We start from the raw sequence: 22533 nt of genomic DNA, 5'->3' as shown, positions 1-22533 counted from the left end.
GTTTACAGTGTAACCGGCAGGAATGCTCTCTCATATGAAAGTATTTGATGCTATTAGGGATTTCTATGAATTAAGGGGAAAAAGGGAATAAGTGTGTTAGTGGAGTGGAAAGTAGACAGTGAAGCCAGCTGATGCTGTGATAGTACAGTATGAGCAGTATGTTCAGTTTTGTTTTGGGATTTAGTGACAAAGAGACGTTTCTTGCATGACAGACTGTTGCTGAAATAAAACTGCATGATTTTGTCATTTTCTACACCAATCTGTTATGCTTGAACTCAAGCCAGTAATGCTGCACTTCTGTGTAGAGGGGCTTAGCATCCTGCAGCATGCTCTTCTGCATTAATCCTGTGCTTTGATCTGCAGCACTGCAAGGGTCCACTGAAGCACAATAGCCTTCATAATGTGTTTATGCTACTTTATATCATCGTAGCTGTTCTGCTTAACTTCTAGCCTGTTCTACCCTTCATTCCTTCACTACATTGTGAAGATGTTCAAAAAATTGTTAGTGCTTCAGTAACTTTGCAGTGACTATGAAAGCAGCTTTAAACGTTGCCATTGCAAATGAAATTATTACTTCTTCCTTGAGTCAGAATAATTGCTATGTGTAGCAGGAAGATGAAGTGTCATCTTGAAAGTGATAAGGAGTAGCACAGACAGCACAGAAGGCGCCTACGTGCCTGCTAGGGACCCCTGGTTGTGTAACCCCTGGGGCGCTGCTCCTGAGCGATCACAGAATGGGACTCGGAGGAGCAGGGGCAGTGTAATGTGAGCAGGCTGCCAGCAGCCAGCCCAAGCAGCCAGGGCTCTGCCCACACAGCGCGTTCCCATACAGCCGTGGTACTAAACAATGTTTAAAGGCGATGCAGAATGATTTCAAAAGCTTTTCAGACGTTTGCACGGTTCACTAATGCTGTCACATCACTGCTAGTACAAGGAATGCTTCCGTTTGCAGCCTGCTCAAATCTCGGCTATGCGCTGTTTTATTTCGTTAGCAATGTGCAATTTGTTGTGGTTTGACTTTTTTGTTTTGTTTTTTTTTTTCCCTGTAAGCATTACTTTCAATCACGGTCTCAGTGGAGCACAGCATCCGTGCTGTTTATTTCGTGATTTGAACGGGGTGGAAGTTTTGCTCGCAGCCAGTTCCAGGCTGTCAGCGATCGGAAGGAGGGTGCTCTTTGGGGTTTTAATTTGACAAAATGTTCCACCGTTCCTTTGTCTCGGGGCGGCAACAAGGAGCTGATTAGGGGCTAAAGAAACGCCGCACCATTTCAAATGGGCTTCAGAGAGCATTTTAACCAACTTCATCCGGCCGTTTCACAGCTGGTTTCCTAGCTGACTGACCGCGTCTCTCCGAGATCTTCCATTTATTTATTTCTTCCCTCGAACTCCCATCCCTCTTTTTCTCTTGGGCCTGGACGAGCTCGGCTCCGCTTGGCCGCCGGCGTCCTGCTCCGGATCGCCGGCGGCAGGCGGCAGCAGCGGGAGGAGGAGGAGGAGGAGGAAGGGCGGCCCCTCCCGCCGCTCGGCGCCGCAGGCAGAGGGCGCTTTCGCCATGCGCGGTCCCCGCGCCCGCCGCCGCGCAGCCCCAGGCGCCGCGCAGCCCCCGGCCGAGCGCTCCGCGCCGCGCAGCCGCCGGGCCGGGCCGGGCCCCGCGGGAGGGCGCCGGCTGCGAGCGGCCGCTGGGTCCCGCTTCCCTCCTTCCTCTCCCTCCTCCTCCTCTCTGCGCTTTCCACCGCTCCCGAGTGAGCGCAGCCTCGGATGTCCGGTTTCCTGGTGGGTTTTTTACCTGGCAAAGTCCGGATAACTTCGGTGAGAATTTGGAAAGAGGCTGGGAAAGCCGGGAGCTCCCCTGCAGGCGTCTGGGAGCTGCTGCTGTCGCCGCATCTTCTCCATCCCGCGGATTTTACTGCCTTGGATATTGCGAGGGGAGGGAGGGGGGTGAGGACAGCGAAAGAAGAGGGGAGGGGGGGGGGAGAGAAAAGGAAAAGAAGGAGCCTCGGAATTGTGCCCGCATTCCTGCGGCTGCCCCGCGGTCCCGCTCCGCCCTGCCATCTCTGCACAATGCACTTGCTGGAGATGCTGTCCCTGGGCTGCTGCCTCGCTGCTGGCGCCGTGCTCCTGGGACCCCGGCAGCCTCCCGTCGCCGCCGCCTACGAGTCCGGGCACGGCTACTACGAGGAGGAGCCCGGTGTCGGGGAGCCCAAGGTGAGCTGCTCCGGGCGTGCGGCTCCGCTCCGCCTTGGAAATCCTGCTGCAGAAAGAGTTGGGAGAGGCGATTTTAGGAGTGGGGATTTATTTAAGGGGGTCGGGGGTGGGGAGGGGGGGGTTGTGGGTATGTCGGGTTACAGGGTTGCTGGGAAGAAGAGATTCCCCGGATTTTCCAAGAAACGCGGAGTACCTGATGGTCAGCTCCGCTGCCGCACCACCGCTTGGGGTACAGCCGTGCCCGGAGCTCCCCACGCACGGCAGAGTTGGACACGGGGTGCGGTGAGGTGCGAGGAGCCGGAGAAAGGGCCGGGGAGTGAGTTAGAGGGGGATGTGGGGGACGATGACAACAGAAGCCCAGTCTTGCCGTTTGCTGAAGAGTCTCTCGGAGTTACTGACACTTTGGATGACATACTACTGCGTGACAGTTACGGGGGGTGTAACGTGACACCTTGAGCTGGAATTTCTGCCCAAGCACACGGTTAAGTTTCTTCTCAAAACCTTCGTTTTGCAGCCAGAGTTGCCCACGAGTCTGTGCTGACTGCTATTTGCATCGAAAGTTTAGCACTGGATTGCCTTTCAGCAAGCGATGCGGTTTTGCTGTTCCTGCTATACTGATGTGTAGAAACGATGTCCAGCATGTGAAGCATAAGCATGTGACATTGTTAGGTGCACCTTTGATGTCTGAGCTCCACAGCAGCCCTTACCCTCGGCTCATTGTTTTGGAGATTTTTGACGTGCTTTCTGAGGGCGATCATGACCCAGCTCATTCATTATTCGCTTGGGAGGTGGAGTGTGCGGATTAAAAGCTAAGCTGATATTCTGATTGCTTTTTTTTTCTAGGTTAGCGGTGCTATTTTTGGTTCTCTGGTTAGGGAAATAAGTTGAATGTATCAGTGCTATTTGTTTTAAAGAACAGAAATAAGGGAGAACGTACTGTCGCTACGTGGGAAGTTCTGATAGTGTGTGTTAGCTGTATGTGCATTTCTGATGTCCATAGGTTGTTCACTGAACCTGTGCATTTCAAGTACTGTTGTGTATTGGAAAAGGTTACTGAGTATGGACTCTCTCCAAATGTTTTAATTACAGATGAGTGCTTACATTGTAACGTTCTAAATGCTAGCATGCTATCAGTGGTCATATTGCTTAAGTGTTTATCCAGTGCTCTTCAAAGCAAAGTGTTTAAAAACAGAAACACAAAATCAAGCCATTGGCTCGCTCTTATCACTCCAACTATAAGAAGGGCAAAACTTACAAAAAGGTAAAAATACTTCAACTCTCTTCAGTCCTGTGACTATAATAAGCCAGCTATTTAGTGAGTGAAGCCCGTATTTGAGTTGCCAATCCCCAGAAGAGCTTGTGCTAAAAAGGTGGAAGGCATGAAAAGTGGCTACGGTGCGTATCTGAGGGGCTGAGGCAAAACAGATGTCTGTGGAGAAATTCTCCTAAGGGATGCTGTGTTCCCATTTATGTGTGCACTGTAGATAGTCACTTTGTTTCCTGAAGGAAGCTCAGAGCCTTCTGGAGCAGCGACTATAGGGCATTGTATAGAAGTGCAAGTATTCCCTGGAAAGAAGGGAGCTGTGAGCAATTTGAAGAAGGAAAGATCAGGAGACGAGGCGGGCAGTGTGACAGCGTGCGTTGAGCCACTGCGTTAACAGGAAAATGTTTTGTGCCTGACTAATGGAGAGTAGCGGAGAATGTGAGATTCTGCATCCCAGCAGGCTTCATCACATTGGAAGCCTTCAGCTTTGAGTTTGTTGCCTTTGCTGGAAGTGTTTGAGGGAGTGAGTATTATGCATATTTGTTCCTGTGATGAGAGAACGTGGGAGGGCTGTCTGAAGTGATTAGATAGGATTAAATAAGTAAACTGTAAATAATCGTTTCAAGGAAAATGTGATTATATTGTCAGTAAAAAGTCACTTGCTTGAACTTTCTGAATTTGAATGAAAATGTGTGATCGTTTGTGTTTGTGGCTACTGTGCGTCCTGTTTCTACTTTCCATCCATGCTGCTGTGTAGAATCACTGAATCATTAAGGTTGGAAAGAGCAGTAAAATCATCCAATCCAACCATCACCCCGAACCTGTGATTGCACAATAGCTGGTGCCTAAATGCAGGTCATGCAGCATCTTGGATCAACTCTTGGCCAACATCTTTATTCCTCTTTACTCCTATTTTAAGAAGTTAAGCTGTGGGGGCATTTTTTGAGAGTTTGAATGATGCTGAGAATACTCCAACATAAGAGGCAGAAACATTTAGGCAGAAAATAGAGTATTGAGAGACCTTTTATGCAGGTGTATAAGTGTAATATATTGATGTTGTCCTGGAGATGTGTAGCTTGGAAGGTTTACAGATATATCTCAAGAACTGTATTATTTATAGCTCTTGCAGGGGCATGCTCTGCTGCAACTGGGAACTGGACACTGATAAGCATGTACAATACTGCTTTCCTCTCCCCTCCCCCCCAACCCCCCCCTTTTTTTTTTCATCTCTCAGCCAGAGGGTAAAGTTCATTATTTGATGAGACAACAGGGCCCAGATTAATACTGCTCAGATGATCTATCTGAGCAGTGGGATGGGAATACTTCATCCACGTAAATCATTTCTCTCAGACTTCCTGCATTGTGAGGGATTTCCTCCAGCGCACAGAAGTCTGCACAGCCAGCACCTCTGCCTGGCACATGGACGTGTCCCCAGTGCCGTGTGCTCATGTAAGCTTTAGGAACTGGGAACATGCAGCGGGTACTCACTGTCTACCTAGGAAGTCAATATATTCTTAATAATAATACTTTATTGTTTGTTGAAAGCTTCAAAAGGAGATGGAGGGGTTACATGGGCGTTCTGGGTATGAACTTAAATTCCTAGGTTATTGAAATGGAAGCTTGAAGGTGGCATGTGCCTAGACTGAACTAATGGAATTAGGGTAACAATAGCAGGAATAGGTTATTATGGTAACAATAGTGGTAACAGTAATGCAGTAACAATAGTGGGAAAGAAGATGGTGACATAGCTAGGAGGGCTTGCTGCAGTCACACCTTCTTGCTGTGCAGCCAGATTGTTGGGATTCTGTGACCACACAAAGGCAATGTTGATCAACTGTTCCACGTGAGACCAAACATACAGAAGAGTTCTTAGTTTCCCACTAGGATGGAAATAGCAAATGGAAATTTGAATGTATCTGGGTGTTTTAAGGTTCATCCCTGGAAGTTATTATGCAGACAGCAATCTAGAACAGCCTTTGTGCTTTGATTCTGAGATTTGCTTTTCTGCAATAAAAATTATTTATATGATCTGTTTATCTTGGTGAGCTCCATCTATCTTGGATGCTGTCTCAGTTGAGATGTAATGTCATCACCATTGTTTCACTGTAAACCTGATGGAATCGTGAAGTGCTGCTAGCTGATGGCTAATGGAGTTCAAATGCTGTTCCTGCAGGAGTGGGAGGAAAAGCGGTCTGATAGTTCCTGAGGTTTCTTCTTTCCATCCTGGTGGTGTTATCTCAAGCCTACTGTACTAAGGCCACCTTGGAGTTTGTGGAGCATGTGCCTCAGTGTTGCATATGCTGCTGAGAGATGAAGGCAAGTTTTACACTGCTGGAGCACTGCTACTTTTCACAAACCTCATGCCTGGTGATCAAGTAGTGCTAAAATAAGGATGAAGGGAGAATGTTATTTTTTTACTGCTGTTAATGTTTTGTCTCCTGCAACTTTCCTTTTTAGAAATGTGGCTGCTCTTTTTTTCAAATGTATGTGCAAAGATGCTGTGTTTTTTAAAGGCATGGTTTGTATCAAAATCAGCTAGGTGAAATTAAATAATGTAATAGAACTTACTATGGAGACTGAGAAAAGCTTTTGCAACTGAAGTTCTTAAGCCTTTGCTTATCCTTTTGTGTGAGAAGAGTGCAAAGCTAAGAGCTCATGGCACTTTCTGTTTCTTGGTGTAAGTATGTACATTCCTGGATATTTTGAGTAAGCGTGCTTATATGTCTGTGAGGGCTTTCAAAAGATTGCTGCTGACAAATAACTGCATTTTTGGAGGCTCTAAAAAGCTTTGGGTGTTATTTTAACTAACTGCAGTATTTGGAGGATTACAGAAACATCCCTTCAAAAATATTATTTTTAAGCTCATTTAGGTTCAGTGTGTGTTAAGCTTTTACATGTCCTCTAAGGGTGTGTGTACTCACTTACTGTAGAAAAAATAAACCCAGACTAGCTGGTTTTGCTGTAGTAGCTAGAGCAGAGGTAACATTCATCTCCCATTGATGGTCTGCATCCAGAATAGGAAGTCTTTCTAGAACCTCATGCTCAGCTGTTGCTTTGTGGAATGCGGTTAGTGATTCATTAAAACAAAATGCTTGGAACAAAGGAAATCCATATGAAGTCAGACTGGTATCCTATCAACTTTAATATCCTTGTTTAATGTAAAAAACGTGCTACAGCTGTTTGTAGAATGAATTATAAGAAGTGCCAAGTAAGGTTGTTATTTGAAAGATGTAGGCTCTTTCAAAGTTGCGTAAGAGCTTAGTGTCTTGAGTTTTGTTTAATAACTAGGGTAGTTATGAATGATTTCATTGTTGTAAGTGTTCAGTACCTTTCATTTGCAGCTGAGGGTGCTGGGGAGGGAGGATTGCCACTCTGATTTTTTTTTTTTTATCTATGTGATATTTAGTACCGAATTCTCCTTCATGAATATATACAGCCATTGGTTTTGTTTTGTTTTTTTCTTATGCAGATGCATGAATTGCAGCAGATTTTTAATTTAAAACATTGATAGCTTAGAGTGATCTTTGAATGTTGTTTGTTGAATTCTTATTATGTAGGAATTTGTCAGCTTGTTTTCCTAATATGAAAGGTTTTGTGTTCATGTAACCAACAGGTTTTTTGGTGCCATAATACATAGGTCATTCTGAAAGTAATGCCTTATTTATTTCTATGGAAGCTACAACAGATACAAAGAGTACTATTTGATAGAGCAAACTCTTGGGTCAAAACACTGTTTTGTAACATGGTCACCACTGTTAACTATACATTTTTACCAGGGGTGAACTAGAGCCTGCACACCACTCTTGCAAAAATCTGCACCAGTGGAGGTGACCCACTGTTTCACAATTGCAAGAGAAAGGCTGTCTTCTTCTCTGATCTGACTGAAAGTTCCCAGATTTCAGCTTAGTCAGCAAAGTGATGTAGCAGTTAGAGTTGTGGATTGTCTGGGTTCCAGGAAATACAGAAGGATCACCCTTTTCCTATCCCAAAAGACAGTGTACATCACTTTATCTGCTGAAGGCTGTACCTTGAACTTATGGGAAATTAACATGTTGCCATTTCATAGACAGTTGTTTTTACTCCAGCTTGTAGTGTTAACACTAGATTTTGTCATTGTTAATGACGTCACTGGTAATGATCCATGAAACTTGTAGCCCTGTATTGGTTCAGTAGATTTTGACAAACTTGCATACATTGTACTTTTTGTTCCTGTGTGAGTATTCATGGAACCCACGTGGTGCAAATTTTGCAATATCTCAACATGGCCACCGTTGTTTCCAACACATTGAAGCTGTCATTCAGCTCCTTACACAATTCCCTGGTCGTAATCTGATTTGTGTGGACCAGCTGATCAAAATGTTCTTTATTTTGTAGTATGACAGCTGTGTGTGGCTGTCTGGAATGTGGCTTGTCTTTCACACTGCTGTCAGCACTGCTGAAACATACTTCCTTCTGCCTCACTGTGCTCACATTCACTGTTCGGTCTCCATAAACCTCCATAAACATTCAGCAAGTTTCAGTGAATGTCAGTGGGTGCCATTTTTTTCTGTGTGGAGGAATTCAGTTCCATTGTTTTGCTTCATATGCACTTCTGTGTCAGATGCCATTCTGTCAGACTGCCCCTTTGCTGCCATCTGCTGCACAGCAACAACATGTAATAGGATATTGGTGGGAAAGTTCATCCTCTACTGCCATACCAACAACATCCACCTCTGACACCGTGGGCCAACATCATAAAGAGCATTACTTTCAGATCAGCACTCATAGTAATGCATTTTGGTATTTTTTTTCCCCTTTTGTTGCATTTCAAACTTCAGTTAGGAAATAGCTAATCCGTAAGTTATTTGCTCTCCTAATCTTGTGTTGTAAAAGTGGTGAGGACAGTCTCTCTAGCTTCTTAGTTGTTTGTCTTCTTCTTTTGAAATTTCTTCGTGTGTCTAATATGGCTGTAACTCCTGACAAGTATTTAGAGAATGCAAATGCTAATGGAGTGAATGTTTTGGTAAGATGCTCCAGTGATCAAACAAACCAAGAGGAATGAAATTCATTAAAAAGGATGAAAAAAGCATAGGGAAAAGCACCTAATGGCAACTGGAAAATAAATAATAAGAGTAGTTGATAGATTTCAGCTAGACTGTAGTTTTCCTCAAGTATGTGTGACTTCTCTTTTGTTGTCTTTCTACATAATGTGTTGTCTTCCTAGAAAAAGTTAGTGATATAATATCTCTTCTCAATGAAATTGTGTATACAGTTTGGGGGTGAACTTCAAGGAAAAATTATTGATTGTGAAAATTAATGACCTAAATTACCTGATACTGTTGTCACCCCGAATCCTACTGGAGGTTTTTTACATCCTGTTCCTCATAGAAGAGAAGCAGGGATTTTTGTTTTGGTTAAGGGAAGATACTGGCAAAGAAATTGGAGAGGCCTTGGAAGACACCAGAAGACTGTACTGGGGAGCAGGGCACAGGGTGTTTGTGATTCATAAGTGTTGTAGCCCTTTTGTTATCCTTCCTGCTTGTGTCTGCGTTGTGGAATAAGTACTTAATTTCAAGAATCAGACACTGTCCATGCCATCCAGAGCACAGTGTTTTACACCATAAAACAATTTCAATTTTTTAGCTTTCTTTATTCAAGAACTGTGCTCAGTTCTCAGTGAGTTTACTTCTTCTAACAGCTGTAGTTCTTTGTAACTTCCTCAATTCTTTTCCTCGTGAGATCTGTAGCACTCCACATGCATGTGCATGAAAATTTCCAGCACTTGAAAAGATGGTCAGAAACAGTAGATGCCCTGCTAGAAATCATTCAGAAGGAGCAAAATTAGTCTCTAGCTGTTCTTCAACTTAATTAAACTGCAAAATTCAGGAGACCTTCTTGCATTTGTGGTGGACTGCTACAGCTGTCCAGTGAGCGCTTGTTGCATCCCAATATTCACAGCTAAAATAAAAACTGGCCAAGTGAAACTTAGCTCATTGTTAGCTGCTGTCTACTCCTGTGAATTTTTTTTTCACTTTTCATTTGTGTTTTATCATTTTTATTTTTTTATCAAAATGGCCACGAGAGTTGCAGGTGATAGTAACCTCCATAGTTTGCTGCAGAAATGTTTACAACAGAGGAACGAAGAAATTGTAGAGGTTGAGGTATCAAATGCGGGTCAGCTGTGTTATCATTCTAATAAGTGTAATAAATATAAAAAATAAAAGTAGGAACCATTCCTACCTTTCCACATAGGTGGCTTAACCTTCATTACCACAAAGTATCCATGTATACAGCCATGTGAGGAAAAGCTGATGGTGGTTATGTGAGAAGCGCTGTCAGCAGATGTTGAGGGCTGTGTTTCTGCTCCCTGCTTGGAGTCCTGATTTTGCAGGATTCCTGCTGATGAAGCAGCTGAAAGCAGCTTGCTGGAGCTTCCTTTTATGGCCCCTCCTGCAATCCAAAGCAAGCCCAAGTGGACAATGCTGCAAACCTGTTCCTGTGCTCAAGGAGTCGTAAGCACTGAGACTTGGATCTATGGATTTAAATTTACATTTAATTGTATTGTAAGTTTTCTAACAAAGATGAGCTCCAGGAGCTGGGATGTATAGGTGGTCTCGCTTTGTGCTGCATACGTATTAGAGAAACTGTACATGGAGAAAAAGAAAAATTTCACAATGGCTTAAAACCTAAGGAAAGTGTGTGGGGGGGGGGGGAATGTCATGCTTGAACAACTTAGCTTTCAATGCCTGGACATCCTTTTGGTATGTATTTTAAAAAATTAGTATTTCTTGGCAAATCTTGCCTTTGGAGTCCTGCAGAGGCTCCAAAAAACACTTTGACTTGTCAATTTTCATGACAGAGTTCTGCTAGATATTGTAAATTGTGACGGCATAATAGCTTCTGCAATTTGGTGACAAGGAGGATACCGTGAAGGCAGGTCTTACTGGAAGTCAAAGCATTTTTATTTTGCATCTCTAAAAAGATAGTTTCTTATCTGGTGTAATGCCAAGGAGGGAAATCTGCAGGCTTCCAGTTTCTCTGTTTTTTAGAAAGCATAATTCCAACTATTTCTTGTTAAAAATAACACAGAAAAGGCCAGTTGTGTAATGTCCATCATTCTGGTTATGTTGTGTATATTTGTATCTGGCAGCAGATAAACTTGATGGAAACAAGCATTACCTTTCAATTTAATATTGCCAAGACTGTTTATAGAGGTTGTATGTGTCACTTCATGGAATTCCTACTTATGGTTAGGTTGATGGTGTAATGAACTGAGGAAACTAAGCAATGAAATTGAGGTAGTGCCTTAATGACGTTTGTCCTCTGCCTGGGGACAGATGTTTCCAAATTAAAGCAAAGTCCTGCGACTTCCTCTTCACCCCACCCTCTCCCAGCAGATCTTGCATAACAGGCAGAGTGCTGCTGTGCTGCTGTGGTACAAATGTGACCATTTACTTCATGTTTCATCTTATTCACATATGTTGAGGCAGTCTTGTAAATTGTCAACATTTCTTTGCAGTAAGGAGTTGATCTTTATGCTGTTTGTTTTTTTTATTTCTCTGTATCTTTAATATTGGAACATTCTGTGATTTGGAAGACATGAGACAATCTTGCTAATAATCATCAGGCCATTACTGTTGAATCACAATAGGTTCAGTGAAGACTGAGAACTGCTTTTTCCAGGAAGGAAGATAATGATGGACAGTTATTGTCTTTCCATTTGGGCATGCTTCTGGCTGGCTAGAATGAGCAAGAAAATGAGTTCTGAGTACTTCTTTCTATAAATAACTATGGAGAGACTAATGTAAAAGCACACTGAACTGTGATCTTGTAGCAGGAAGTAGGCTGGGGAACAGGGTAAGGATTTTCAGAGGCCAGGACCACATTCTTCAAAGGAAAGGAGAAATAGCTGCTTTATTTCATGAGGCATAACTAAAGAGTTAGGCAAACTCTAAACTGTACAGTCATGGTTAATCTGGATTAACAGCCTAAGAAAGCTCTTTGTAGTACAATGAAACTCCTTGAATATTTTAGCGCAGTAGTTTCAGAAAATTAATGAAATTTTCAAATCCTCATCTCTTATGACAGGTGGATGATCTGTGTTTTTCTCTTGAACTTTTAAGTAAATGCTTCGCTCCAAGAGTAGTCAGCTTGTGGTATTTGAGTACCGAAGTAACATAACAGTAGAATAATGGTGGCTGTGTCCAGTCACACAAAATGCCTGGTTAGACCTTCACACCTTTTCAGTGGTACTCAATGTGAGCAACCTCAATGCGCATCTTGCTGTGCATCCACTACACGTGCATGGTGTACTGATGTGGCAGTATGATGTGGAGAGCGATGTTATTAGAAACCTTGTACACAGCACGTAACAAGGAGCATTCTGTCCCCCAGTTTGTTCCAGGTGAAGGCTGTCCTTTAGCCACAGGCACATCTCTTCCCGAAGTAAGACAGACCGGGTGAGTCCTGATCCCCAAAGGTTTCATCTTGCTTCTCTGATCCCCTGTGGATCGCTTGTTGCGCAGCATCCAGCTGATTTTTCCCCAAACCATTCCATGGCAATAGCTCAGCAGGTTCATACTCCCCTTGCATACTTTCTCCTCCTTTGTGTCCCACAGAGTGAGTTCAGGAAGATCCTTAGAGCTGTGTGTGTATGTGTGTGTGTGTCCCTGCTGCAGGGTCAGCTGGAGCTGGAAAATCTGTCAGCAGGCACTGGCAGGGGCAGTGGGGGAGATGTTTGCAGGGTCCCAGGCTCATCATGTTTTTTTTTTCTTTTTTTTCTTTTTCTTTTTTTCTTTTTTTCTTTTTTTTTTTTTTAGTGAGAGGGCATCCATGGCAACATGCACCTGGCTACAGCCATTCTTCTGGCTCCTCCAGTACCTCTTAGATGGGATTTTTGGCTGGTCTTTTTCTTTCCTTTTTATTTATGCCCTTAGCATCCAAGGCCCTGCCAAATTACAGGACCTACTTGACAACCTCCTTCTGAGCATAAGAAATGGAAATTGTCACTACATGCTTACAGGCTGTTGGCAGCAGGGCAGCTTGTAGGCTTCCTTGTCTTCAGTGACGTTGGGGGGGATGCTTTTGTTTGTTTGTTTGATTGATTTTTAATTTTAAAACGTTTCAGTTGACTTTTCTCCTGTGTATTGTCATGGTGCTTATTGAGTCCACAGAAGCTTTTGAAACCAACAGCTTTTTTGATTAAGAAAGCATTTTTTTTCAAAGCTTAAAGTAGATGTCATATTTGTATACCTATTTAAAATAAGCATTACCAAAACTGAAAAAAACTGTCCCATTTGTTTGCCTTGAGCCTGACATCTATTAGTTATGCATGAATCTCCTTTCATCCTTAATCTGGGCAATGCAGGGAACAATTTTGTTCATGCTACTTGTATTTTCATTGAGTTTTCTTCTCAGTTGTTCTTTCTGAAATTAACAATCCTTCATTCATATGGCCTGTTTCTGGTAATGAATCCATTCCTCACCTTTGGTCTTCTGACTTCATACCTTTCTATGTTCTTTTTGAGACTGTGGAACAAGGAGAGGGAGAGCCAGGAATGCTCAGAGTTTTCACATCTGTATTAATTCCACTTACTTCAGAAGTCTCTTGATTGGAGAGTATTTTGTAGCATGTCCAACACAAGCATGATTAAAGTGCCTCTTTAAAGATCTGCCATATTTATATTGGAAAATTGGGTGAGGAAGGCATTTCATAGTTACTTACTTCCTCAGAGTTCTCATAAAAGCTGTTCTTGGAGGCCTGCTTCAAGATGATGCATGATTATGCGTTCATTATGCTCTGAAAGTGTTTTTCTGCCTGCCACATGTGCACAGTGAGAGTTTGAGGGACTAGCTATCTTATGAGTTATAAACCGTGGTCTGTGTATTTAATGTCCCTACTTACTTTCTTTGCTGCTTTGTTTGTTTGTTTTAAAGAAGTGAGAAATGTATTCTCAAAGTAATTGGAAATACACCAACAATCTTGTACAGGCTGTTTACACCTGTTACTAAGATGCTACTGTCATGCAGGATTTGTGAGAGCTTGGTTATGTGTACTAACTCAGTGCATCAGACTAAGCAAATTTATCATGAAACTACTCACACTTACAAATTTTTAGATACATGCCAGGCCTAGCCTAAAGTCTGAGAAAACATTTAAATGCCCTATAGGGGCAGACTTAAGTCTGTCTAGACAAGTGTTTTGCCTCTGACAGTTTTGAGAGAATGGGTTTCTGGCCATAGTTGTTCTCGTCAGGTTGCTCTCTTGTGCCCTCTGAACATCCTCCGTTGTCAGACCCAGGATATTGGAGGATGCACTCCTGTTCTTTCCCTTTACTGTCAATTTGTCTGTGTATATGTCTAGACCTGTACTGAAGACACCACAGATAATTAGTAGATTCTGAGTTGTTTCATGATAGGACACTGTCAGGAGCATTTCTGGTTTTGATGACTTGCAGAATTGGAAATAAATAACAATTTCTGCAGTTAATGTTCTCTACTCTTTTGTTGCTTGGAATCCCATGTGTTACTTTTAAAAATTAACAAATAAAATTTAGTGCTTGTTTTAGAGTAATAGCCTTGATTTTTATTCTTTTTTTTCCTCCATAGATAACATGTACAATGAATTCCTCAAAATCCTTGTTAGTTTTTGTCAAAGACTTCATCATTTTAAGGGTTGAAGTGCAGTGTTTAGAGATCTAAAGCAAAGTTTTGCTAAGCCATGGAATTAGTTGCTTATCAGAACACTTGCACTGGTAGCTGAGTAATGGTCTTAAAATAAAAGTGGAATTAATAAGCATTGTTTTTAGTAATCATTAAAGTGATTGAATTTCGTGCCAAGCTACTTTTATCCACTGCTTACCAGTTATTTGCTAATATCCTTCTATAAAATCAGAATTATTTTGCAATCAGAGTGTTGATACTCAGAAATGAAAATGATTTACGTGGGACTGAAATGTTGATTTCAAAAGTCTGAGATTGAAAGAGAAACAAACCAACCAACCTGTCAGGCTGTACTCAGTGCTGATTGTAACAGAGAAATTTCTACCATTCATTCTAGGGAAAATTCCTATTCCAATAATTCTAATATTGGCTTTACATTTTACACTTTTTTTCTTACATACATATGAAATTTAGTGATATCTCAGTGAAGAGCAGGTGATACCAGACCACAGTGTGAATTTAACGAGCCAGTTGTGCCCGCTGCAGAATGTGGTGCAAGATCAACTCTTAAGCTCCAACTCAGCCTTTTTTTGTGATTAGTTAGTTCTGAGGGTATGTTTTGTGTAGTGTAGTGAGAGAGAGATCTGGTTAATGACGTTTGTAAGCTGCTTAATTACTGTAACAGCAGTCATACAGCTCCTGAACAGCTAAAATTTTACTGATGGTTTGTACAGCAGTCCCCTGATTGGTTGTTATTTGTGTTAATGTTGAATGGAAGCAGTTACACAAATGTATTCTATGGAAGTACTGTAACTGAATCAAATCTGATCTGTATTAAACAAAGGAAGGGCATATAATCAGTTATTTCTTACCTTCTGCTTTGGGCCTTGTCTGTCAGTGATGTGAGTTCAGTGTCTTAAAGCCTTTTTCTTGCAGCAATGAAGATTTGCAAACACTATTTTGCTGTGATTCCATCTAAATAATGTGCTACTCTACGGTCAAGTAGTACCTATTAGTTGTACTGATGGACACTGCAACTTTAAATGTAGTATATGAAAATGGATACTAGTTTGCTATTCCAATGAATTCAAGCATTCAGAAGTTACAAATTGCTACAATCAATTTATTAATTTTATTTATTTATTTATTTTCTTTTTGTCACTATTATATTAATATTCTTTGGAGGTGTGTAATTTCCAGCAACGTTAAAGAGACTGCCAATAATGCATACAGTTATATCATCCACATTTGCAGTGGGTATGGTCATGGCATGGCCAACCACTAGCTCACTCTGCCCAGGGCCCCAATCAGCTTGGTCTTGAGCTCCTCCAGGGATGGAGCATCTTCAGTTTCTTTGAAAAGTGGAAAGGTGGGAACCCACGTGTTAAGAACTTCAGTGTGCTCCCCCCACACCCATACTCATTCAAGGCAGCACTGGTGGGTGAATCCTAACACAGCTGAGGGGCAGCAAGCTGTAGGATTCTGTCTTTCACCTCCATTGCTGAGCATTTCCTGGGTGGATAATTCCAATTGCATTCTGTTTCACTTCTCAAGCCATGGTTTAGTCTGATCTCTTGCCTTTCTTCCTGTACCTATCGCTCTAACTCTTTTGTTGTACAAATTAATGCCAACTAAGCTGCACTAGGCTAATGGAGCCCTTCTCTGTTCTCTTTGGCTCTGTCTGTGCATAGCAAACTCAGTCCCAACCCATATTCCTGCTCAGTGTCCCCACTCCTGCTTCAAACCACTTTTTCTCTACTTCTCTGGCTCTTTCCTCTCAGATTCAGTTGAAAACTGTAGCTCCCTTCCACCCCCCCCCCCCCCCTTCTTCCTCTCAGGGCAGCTTCCTTTTTCTGCCTTCCTTCTCACCCTGCATTCAGGTTCCTTCCATTTCATTCCCTCCTTTGGAATCCCTGAGAGCACAAGAGAGAAAAATGTTACTGCTGTCACCTCATAATCTGTTACAGGCTGGAACTCCATCCATGCAGAAAGACTTCTTCAGTAGCTTTAGAGTTCATACCAGTCCTTGGGTTCAGCCTTTCTTCTTTAATCAGAGCAATCTCCCAAAGGATCCCTTGGAATCTCAGGAGTTGTGACAGTTGGGAAACATTTGCTAGCCAGATTTTGCTGAAGTTAATAAAGTATGCCCCTCAAGACACCTGTTTCTTTATCTTCCCTATCACTCCAGGTCATACTTCTCTGTAACTTTAAGGTGCTACATATCTGCAGAGAACAGGCTTGTGTGGTTTTGATGTGGGCAAAAACAGACATTAGGATGGTTCCCCAGTGTAATAGAATTTAACCTGAAACTTGTTTTTGTTTCAAAGATTTTAACAACTAGAAGCAAGGTCTTGTAAGTGGAAAAGTGGGACCAGTTCCAGGTGAAGTAAAACAGCTTGAGCTGCTGTTTCGTGCTGCTAGCCAAAGCAGCATTGCTGTTGCCCACCTACTTGTTTGTCCCTTCTAGAAGGCTAGTGTAAGTATGTTGGGCCATTTCTGCAATCTGCTTTAGCTCTTTGCTTCATGTATGTGCACAGGGCACAAAGGCTTGCAGGGGATGCAGGGACAAGAAGCTGAGAGCAGGTGGAACAGGGCATTTCTCATGGCTAGCCCAGGACATTTGTTGAACAGTAACTTCAGATCATAGCAGTACAGCTAGCTCTGCTGCAGGAGCCTTTTTTTTTTTTCATTTTACAATGTGCTTTGAAACAAAAGAAATAGCATTAGAGCACAAAACATCTTGAAAGAGACAGTAATCCTTTGGAAGGAGCTTGGAATTATTGGCTGGATTTATCACACTTTATCTGCATAGAAATGACTGATTTGTGCTATCTGGACTCCTTCATAACTAGAAGACAAGGAAAGGCACATATTGAATACAAGAAAATACTTTACCAGCCACCGTTTCAAGTTCTTTTTTTCTTCTAATTTTCAAGTTTCAGAAGTTAGCACTTTGAATTGAGCTTACTGATTAGGGGGCTGTATGTATGTATATATATGTATGTAGCTGTGTGTGCATGTTTCTTATGTAACCAGAGCAGGTCTTTTCAGCTGCGTTCTACCTTTTCCGTGTCTTCTTTGCTGAAATTGTTGAGATTGGATGCTATGTTGATATTTTGCCTGCTGTTTAAATCATGTTGGTTGATGCTGAGTTATAAATGGCAAGAGGCTGAAGGAGAGGATGACAGGGTTAAAGAAAAACAAAACATCAGCAGAGCAGAGAGGAGAAAGGAGAAGGGAAACAGTCATGCAACTATTCTTACAACTCCAGCAGTAAGCAAGGAGAATAGGAATGCTATATAAGATATTCTGCACTGAAAATCTAAAGTATATTAAAAAAAAAAAGAAAAATCTTGCCTGAGTTCAATAGATCTGAAACCTAACACCAACTGTTGTCTTTATTCCTGTTCAGTGCTAATATTTAAGCAGAGATAATTTTAGTATGGAATTTTCTGAGGTCATGTACTTGTATTTTAATGTATTGTTCAGTATCCGGATGCTGTTGCTTAATTTAGAACTAACTGCAGAATATAAAGATGCTGTTCCCACCCTGTATGTATAGACACTCATATACATGCACAAAGTGTGTGTATCCGTGTATACAAATAAATATGTGAATACATACATATATACACAACCCCTTTAAAATATGTATTGTTTTCTGTGTATCTAATGTGTTCCTAAACTGTCGACTAACAATTACGCTATTGCTAAAGTAAGAAGCTCTTTTTTTTTCATTAGTAAACCACTTCCAATTTTGTGCTTTGGTTCTCAGTAGGGCAGATACAATTAGAAGAATCACAGGGGAAAAAAAATCTTTGTTTCTCTTTTTAAATATATCCCTATTGTTAAAACTAGCTGCCAGTTTTTATACAGTGCTTAAAAATTTCTTGTCAACTCTGATAAGTGTGGAGGGAGAGGCTAATAGGAGGTGGACGAGTTGTTTAGGAGTATTATGCTACAGTATTTATAAGAATATCATTCCTACATACATTTTAAGACTTCAGAATATTTATTTCCTTTTTTCTTTAATATTTTGTAAGCGTCAAGTTTTAGTCTGTATAGTCTTATGTTAATGCTATTGAAATCTGCTGCAGTGGAATGTAGCAAATGTGCCTTATCAGGAGAACAGTTTGTATTTACAACAGATGCATCTTCAGGCCAGAACTATTATTCTATTTGTTTGTTTGTTTGTTTATTGTGCAGAGTATCTTTTCAGATTATTAATTGCTTGACTCACACTCAGATCACACTGTTTACTCTTATCTGGTGTGAATGGCTAGTAGATTGAGTGGAGCTTACCTCTGACCTTTGCACTTAAATATTGTCTTATTACTTTGTTGTATAAAAGTTAATAAAGATATGTTTATATGTTAATAATGTGTGAGGCAGACATGATCCAGTTAATAATCTTCCTTTTATCAATCTGATACCTTCAAATAGCTTTCCAGGTCTTTGTTCCCTGATCTGTGCTAATTGGAGTTCATGAATTATTATAGATTTTCCATAGTTCCCTTCATAATTAAATGTGATGTTTCACATGTACCCTTAAATAGATTCAGAGATCTTTTTGCCAGTGAACCAACTGCCTACTACTTGGATGTTTCTTCTTTCACTCCTGTTCCTATTCATCTGACCCTGTCTCCATCCTTCCTTAATACGTGTTTTCTTTCTGAGTGAAGAAATGAGTCTTGTCACCATTGTCACAATAACTCATTTCTGTGGTTTCATCTGAGTTAAAAGTGATTCACAGTGACCTTATTAGTTTCTCATACTTTTTCCAAACTGAAGTGCAACAGAATGCGTCTCCCTGCTTTAGATGGGAGAAAAAGATGCTTTTAGTAGGCCACTATTAACAAAATAACTAAATAATTGATTTATACTTGAAATGTATTCTATGCCCTAGCACTCCAAGAGGTTGTTTTGTAGAAAATATGACCAGTGAGAGAGACAGAATGAACTCCCAGTATTTCCCACTTATGATGTGATTTATTAATTTATTATTTTTCTTTTTTATTGTTACTTTAATGGTTAGTAGCTGCTCAGCTTTGCTAATGAGGAAGTTGGAAATGAATCAATTTAAACACATACTTTAATCCAGTGGAACCCTAATTTTTCAGCTTGATAATGCTGACCCTGTCAGGCTGCCTGGTTATGACTGGCAATTAGCATTTGCAGAAACAAAGTATTATATGATACAATGTCTGTCTTGAAAGTCTGAAAACTTTATCTTAATAGTTCAACTGTTGTACCATGATAGTTTGGATGGAGTTAGTAATATACTGCAATTGCATTTTATATGGCCTATAAAATGTCAACCTATAAAGATAGGGGGAGCAAAAAACAAACATCTGCTGCAAAAGTGCTTCCTATGTTAGTTATCTGCTACATCTCATACAAACAGTTTCCATTCCATTTCTAGCCTAAGACCAAGGTGAATGGAGTACTAGTTTAAGAAGATTGTTTTATTTTCATCCTGCTGTACTAAACTGCTGGCATTCCCAGCAGTGGGGAGGTGTGGAGAATAACAAAAAAAAAACCAACAAAACACCACCACATGGGTTGGACAAAGTAAAATAGGGACTTCTAAAAAAAACTATGGTTTAGGTGGGGGTTTTGCCTTCATATATTTAAGAGTTGACTATACTTGGTGCATAGAAAACTATATTTTGATAAGAAAGATTTCAGAGACACAGAAGCCACTGTTGAGATTTATGAATGAAAATGGCTGTAACACACACGTTTGGAGCAAGTGATCTATTTCTGTGGTAATAGAATTCTGAATCTTCAAGCAGCATATTCTTTGTACACAGACAGATGTATTGAGATGTGCCAAACTGCAAGTACAAAAAGGTGCAAGAAGTCAATCTGGTTTAGTGTACATTCAAACTTGAATGTAAATACCAGGAATTTGAAGGGCTGTGTAGAGACACTTGGTTTTGTTTTGCTTTTTTTTTTTTTCTTCTTCCACATCCTCAGCTTTTTAGGCTCGAAGCAGAGAGGCTTCAGCCAATCATGTTTGTTACTCAGCCATCTCCCAAGGTTTTCCAAATTTCTGTGTTACAGCTGTTTTGTAGCTCTGGCCTCTGCAGTACTCCACCGCAATGAGCTTTGGTTGCACAGTAGACTTATGCCCTGTCAGGGAGGAGGAACTCATTTTTGTTTGCTTTGAACCTGCAGTTTGACTGTTTCTTTAGATTTCAGTCAGTTCTTGTTGTGAGAGAAAGTGTATATTGTTTCATATTTGCTATTTGGTATTTTGCAGCTTTCATATAGAAACAGTTTGACATTGTGGGCTGCTCTTGTCTTTGTGCTTTCTCAAGACTTCTTTGCATTCAATTTTTTGATGATTCAATTTTTACATGATGTGAAACAACGTAATTATTTGAGATATAATAATACACGGCCAAAATGTAATCATTTCCCATCAAATCAACATATAATATAAATCTCTTTTATTTGCATGATGTAACCGAGCATGCCTTTCTCCTGAGGTACTCATCAATGAGTAACATGCAGGTGTCCCTCTCTATTGGAATGGATATATATTTCATCACATGGATATATGTTTCTTTAAGAAACTGGAGATTGTATGCTGCCTTTTACCTGTCCTTACATGTTTCCTTCAAGCAAGTATGCTTCTTTTGTGTTAGTGAACATTTGCCTATGATATGTAAGTAAACTAGGGCAGCTACCGTGACATGCCTGCTTCTAGCTGAGCAAAGAGAGAACTGTGATCCTTCCATAAGCAATCTGAAAGGGCGAGCAATTGATAGAGCCTCATCTTGCTCGTATTCACATATATAAGTATTTGAAAAAGGGGACAGGAGGGAGTAAGCTTTTAGCTTTGTGCAGAAGAAATTATTCTAGAGAGTCAGATCCAGTCAGTAGTTTGGGCATCTCTGTCCAACTGACCTTACTTGCTTTGGAAGAAGTATTACATTTTTGAGAGCTTTTTGTCATTGCTATGTTTATTTTATAGGAGTGTATAGGAAAACTTGAATTGTGATTGTATCCAGAAGTTGTAAGTAAAACAATAAAGACTATGTTGGAAGAGGAAAATAAAATTTGGCAATATTACTAAAAAGAAAAAATAATTACTCATTCACATAGTATTTTTAGGCAACAAAGATAATTTGTTTCACAGTTCAATATGGACATCCACTTTTCTGAAACATAGCATGCCAAACAATCTGGGAAACAATTTATGTATCAAAATAGGCCAATTGTTCTCATTTGATTTTTAAGGGGTAAGCTAAAATAAAGCTAAGTGTATAAGAGTCTTCTGGCTAATGTTTGCTTATTTTCTCAGGTGTATATCTCAAATAATTGTGTTAAGCCAGTAGCTTGCATTAAAATGAAAACATAATTTTGAGTAAAAGATCAAGGATCTGATCAGTATTAAGAAGGGGAAAAATAACACCAATAAGCTGCTAATGGCCAGCACTGGATAACTGGATTCCCTTTTCCTAAAGTATTTGCTATTTTATATATTTTTATGTATGTATTTTTTTAACTCACTATTTAAAATAGAACTGCTTTGAAACTGCAGACAAGAGTAGCAGTGACATGGAAGTTCTGCTTTGAGCATTTTTTGTCTTCCTTTCATTCCCTTACTTAGATGCTCTGCTTGGAGAACTGGTAGCCTTGCTGTGAAACGTTTCTGCTCAAGAAAGTGCTCCTTGTAGTAAGTCAGTCCTCTTCACATCCTGTGAGTGTAGGTGAAGTGTTGTATATGGAGGCCAGGCTAAATCCCTGCTGTGGTTGTTTTGGGCAGTTCATCTCTGTGCTGCTTTCCCACTTCCCTTCCTCAACAGAACAAGGGGAAAAAATACAATAAAGAAAGTCTTGTGGGTTGAGATATGTACAGGGACATCACTTCTCAGTTGCCATTGCAGGCAAAACAGACTCAGCGAAAGGGAAAGTCATGTAATCCTCACTGCTTTACAAATGCAGGCAGTCAGTCTGTTTTCCAACCCTCACATCTCTCCTTGCACTGTGAATATGTTTGGTTTTTGATTCTGTTTGTCTCTGTGGTTTGTTCCGTCACATCTTCAAATAGTCTATCACATTCAAAGGGAGAAATCTGTATGACATCCCAAGAACTGCTTCACAAGAGCCATGTACCTTTCTTGTACAGTGTCTTATACAGTCTCTTCTTTAACATTAGCCTTAAAGGTAATTTTAGTTAATATACTTTGTCAGAAGTTTGTTGACGTTATGTTTGTTTTTGCTTTTCCAATCGCTGTTCTTTTTGGGTAGACATTTTCTTAGGAAGCTGCTGATCCAAATGCATTTTATCCTCTTAAAATATTTTAATAATTCTGCATTTCTTTTAGAAACTTGTGTTTAAAAGGTTAATTTTTCTAAGAGCCTATTACTGTAATCTCAGTAATATCATATAAGGAGAAATGTAATGATTT

The 22533-nt window shown here is 40.7% G+C and overlaps 1 protein-coding gene across 1 annotated transcript in view; it reads left to right on the top strand.

Annotated features, from left to right (window-relative positions):
• The first annotated feature begins 1537 nt into the window (after nucleotides 1-1537).
• The window catches only part of VEGFC (vascular endothelial growth factor C), a 63262-nt gene continuing 42266 nt past the window's right edge, over nucleotides 1538-22533 (top strand). The window contains 4 exon segments of the mRNA XM_065736594.1: nucleotides 1538-1636; nucleotides 1639-1849; nucleotides 1852-1958; nucleotides 1960-2205. Coding sequence (XP_065592666.1) covers nucleotides 1553-1636; nucleotides 1639-1849; nucleotides 1852-1958; nucleotides 1960-2205 — 648 coding nt within the window. The 5' untranslated portion in view covers nucleotides 1538-1552.

This window comes from Cyrtonyx montezumae, unplaced genomic scaffold (assembly GCF_038088225.1).
Source record: "Cyrtonyx montezumae isolate F1298 unplaced genomic scaffold, pur_monq_1.0 scaffold_2, whole genome shotgun sequence".
Lineage (NCBI taxonomy): Eukaryota > Metazoa > Chordata > Aves > Galliformes > Odontophoridae > Cyrtonyx > Cyrtonyx montezumae.
The sequence above is the reverse complement of the archived record's forward strand: the minus strand, read 5'-3'. Positions and strand labels throughout refer to the sequence as shown.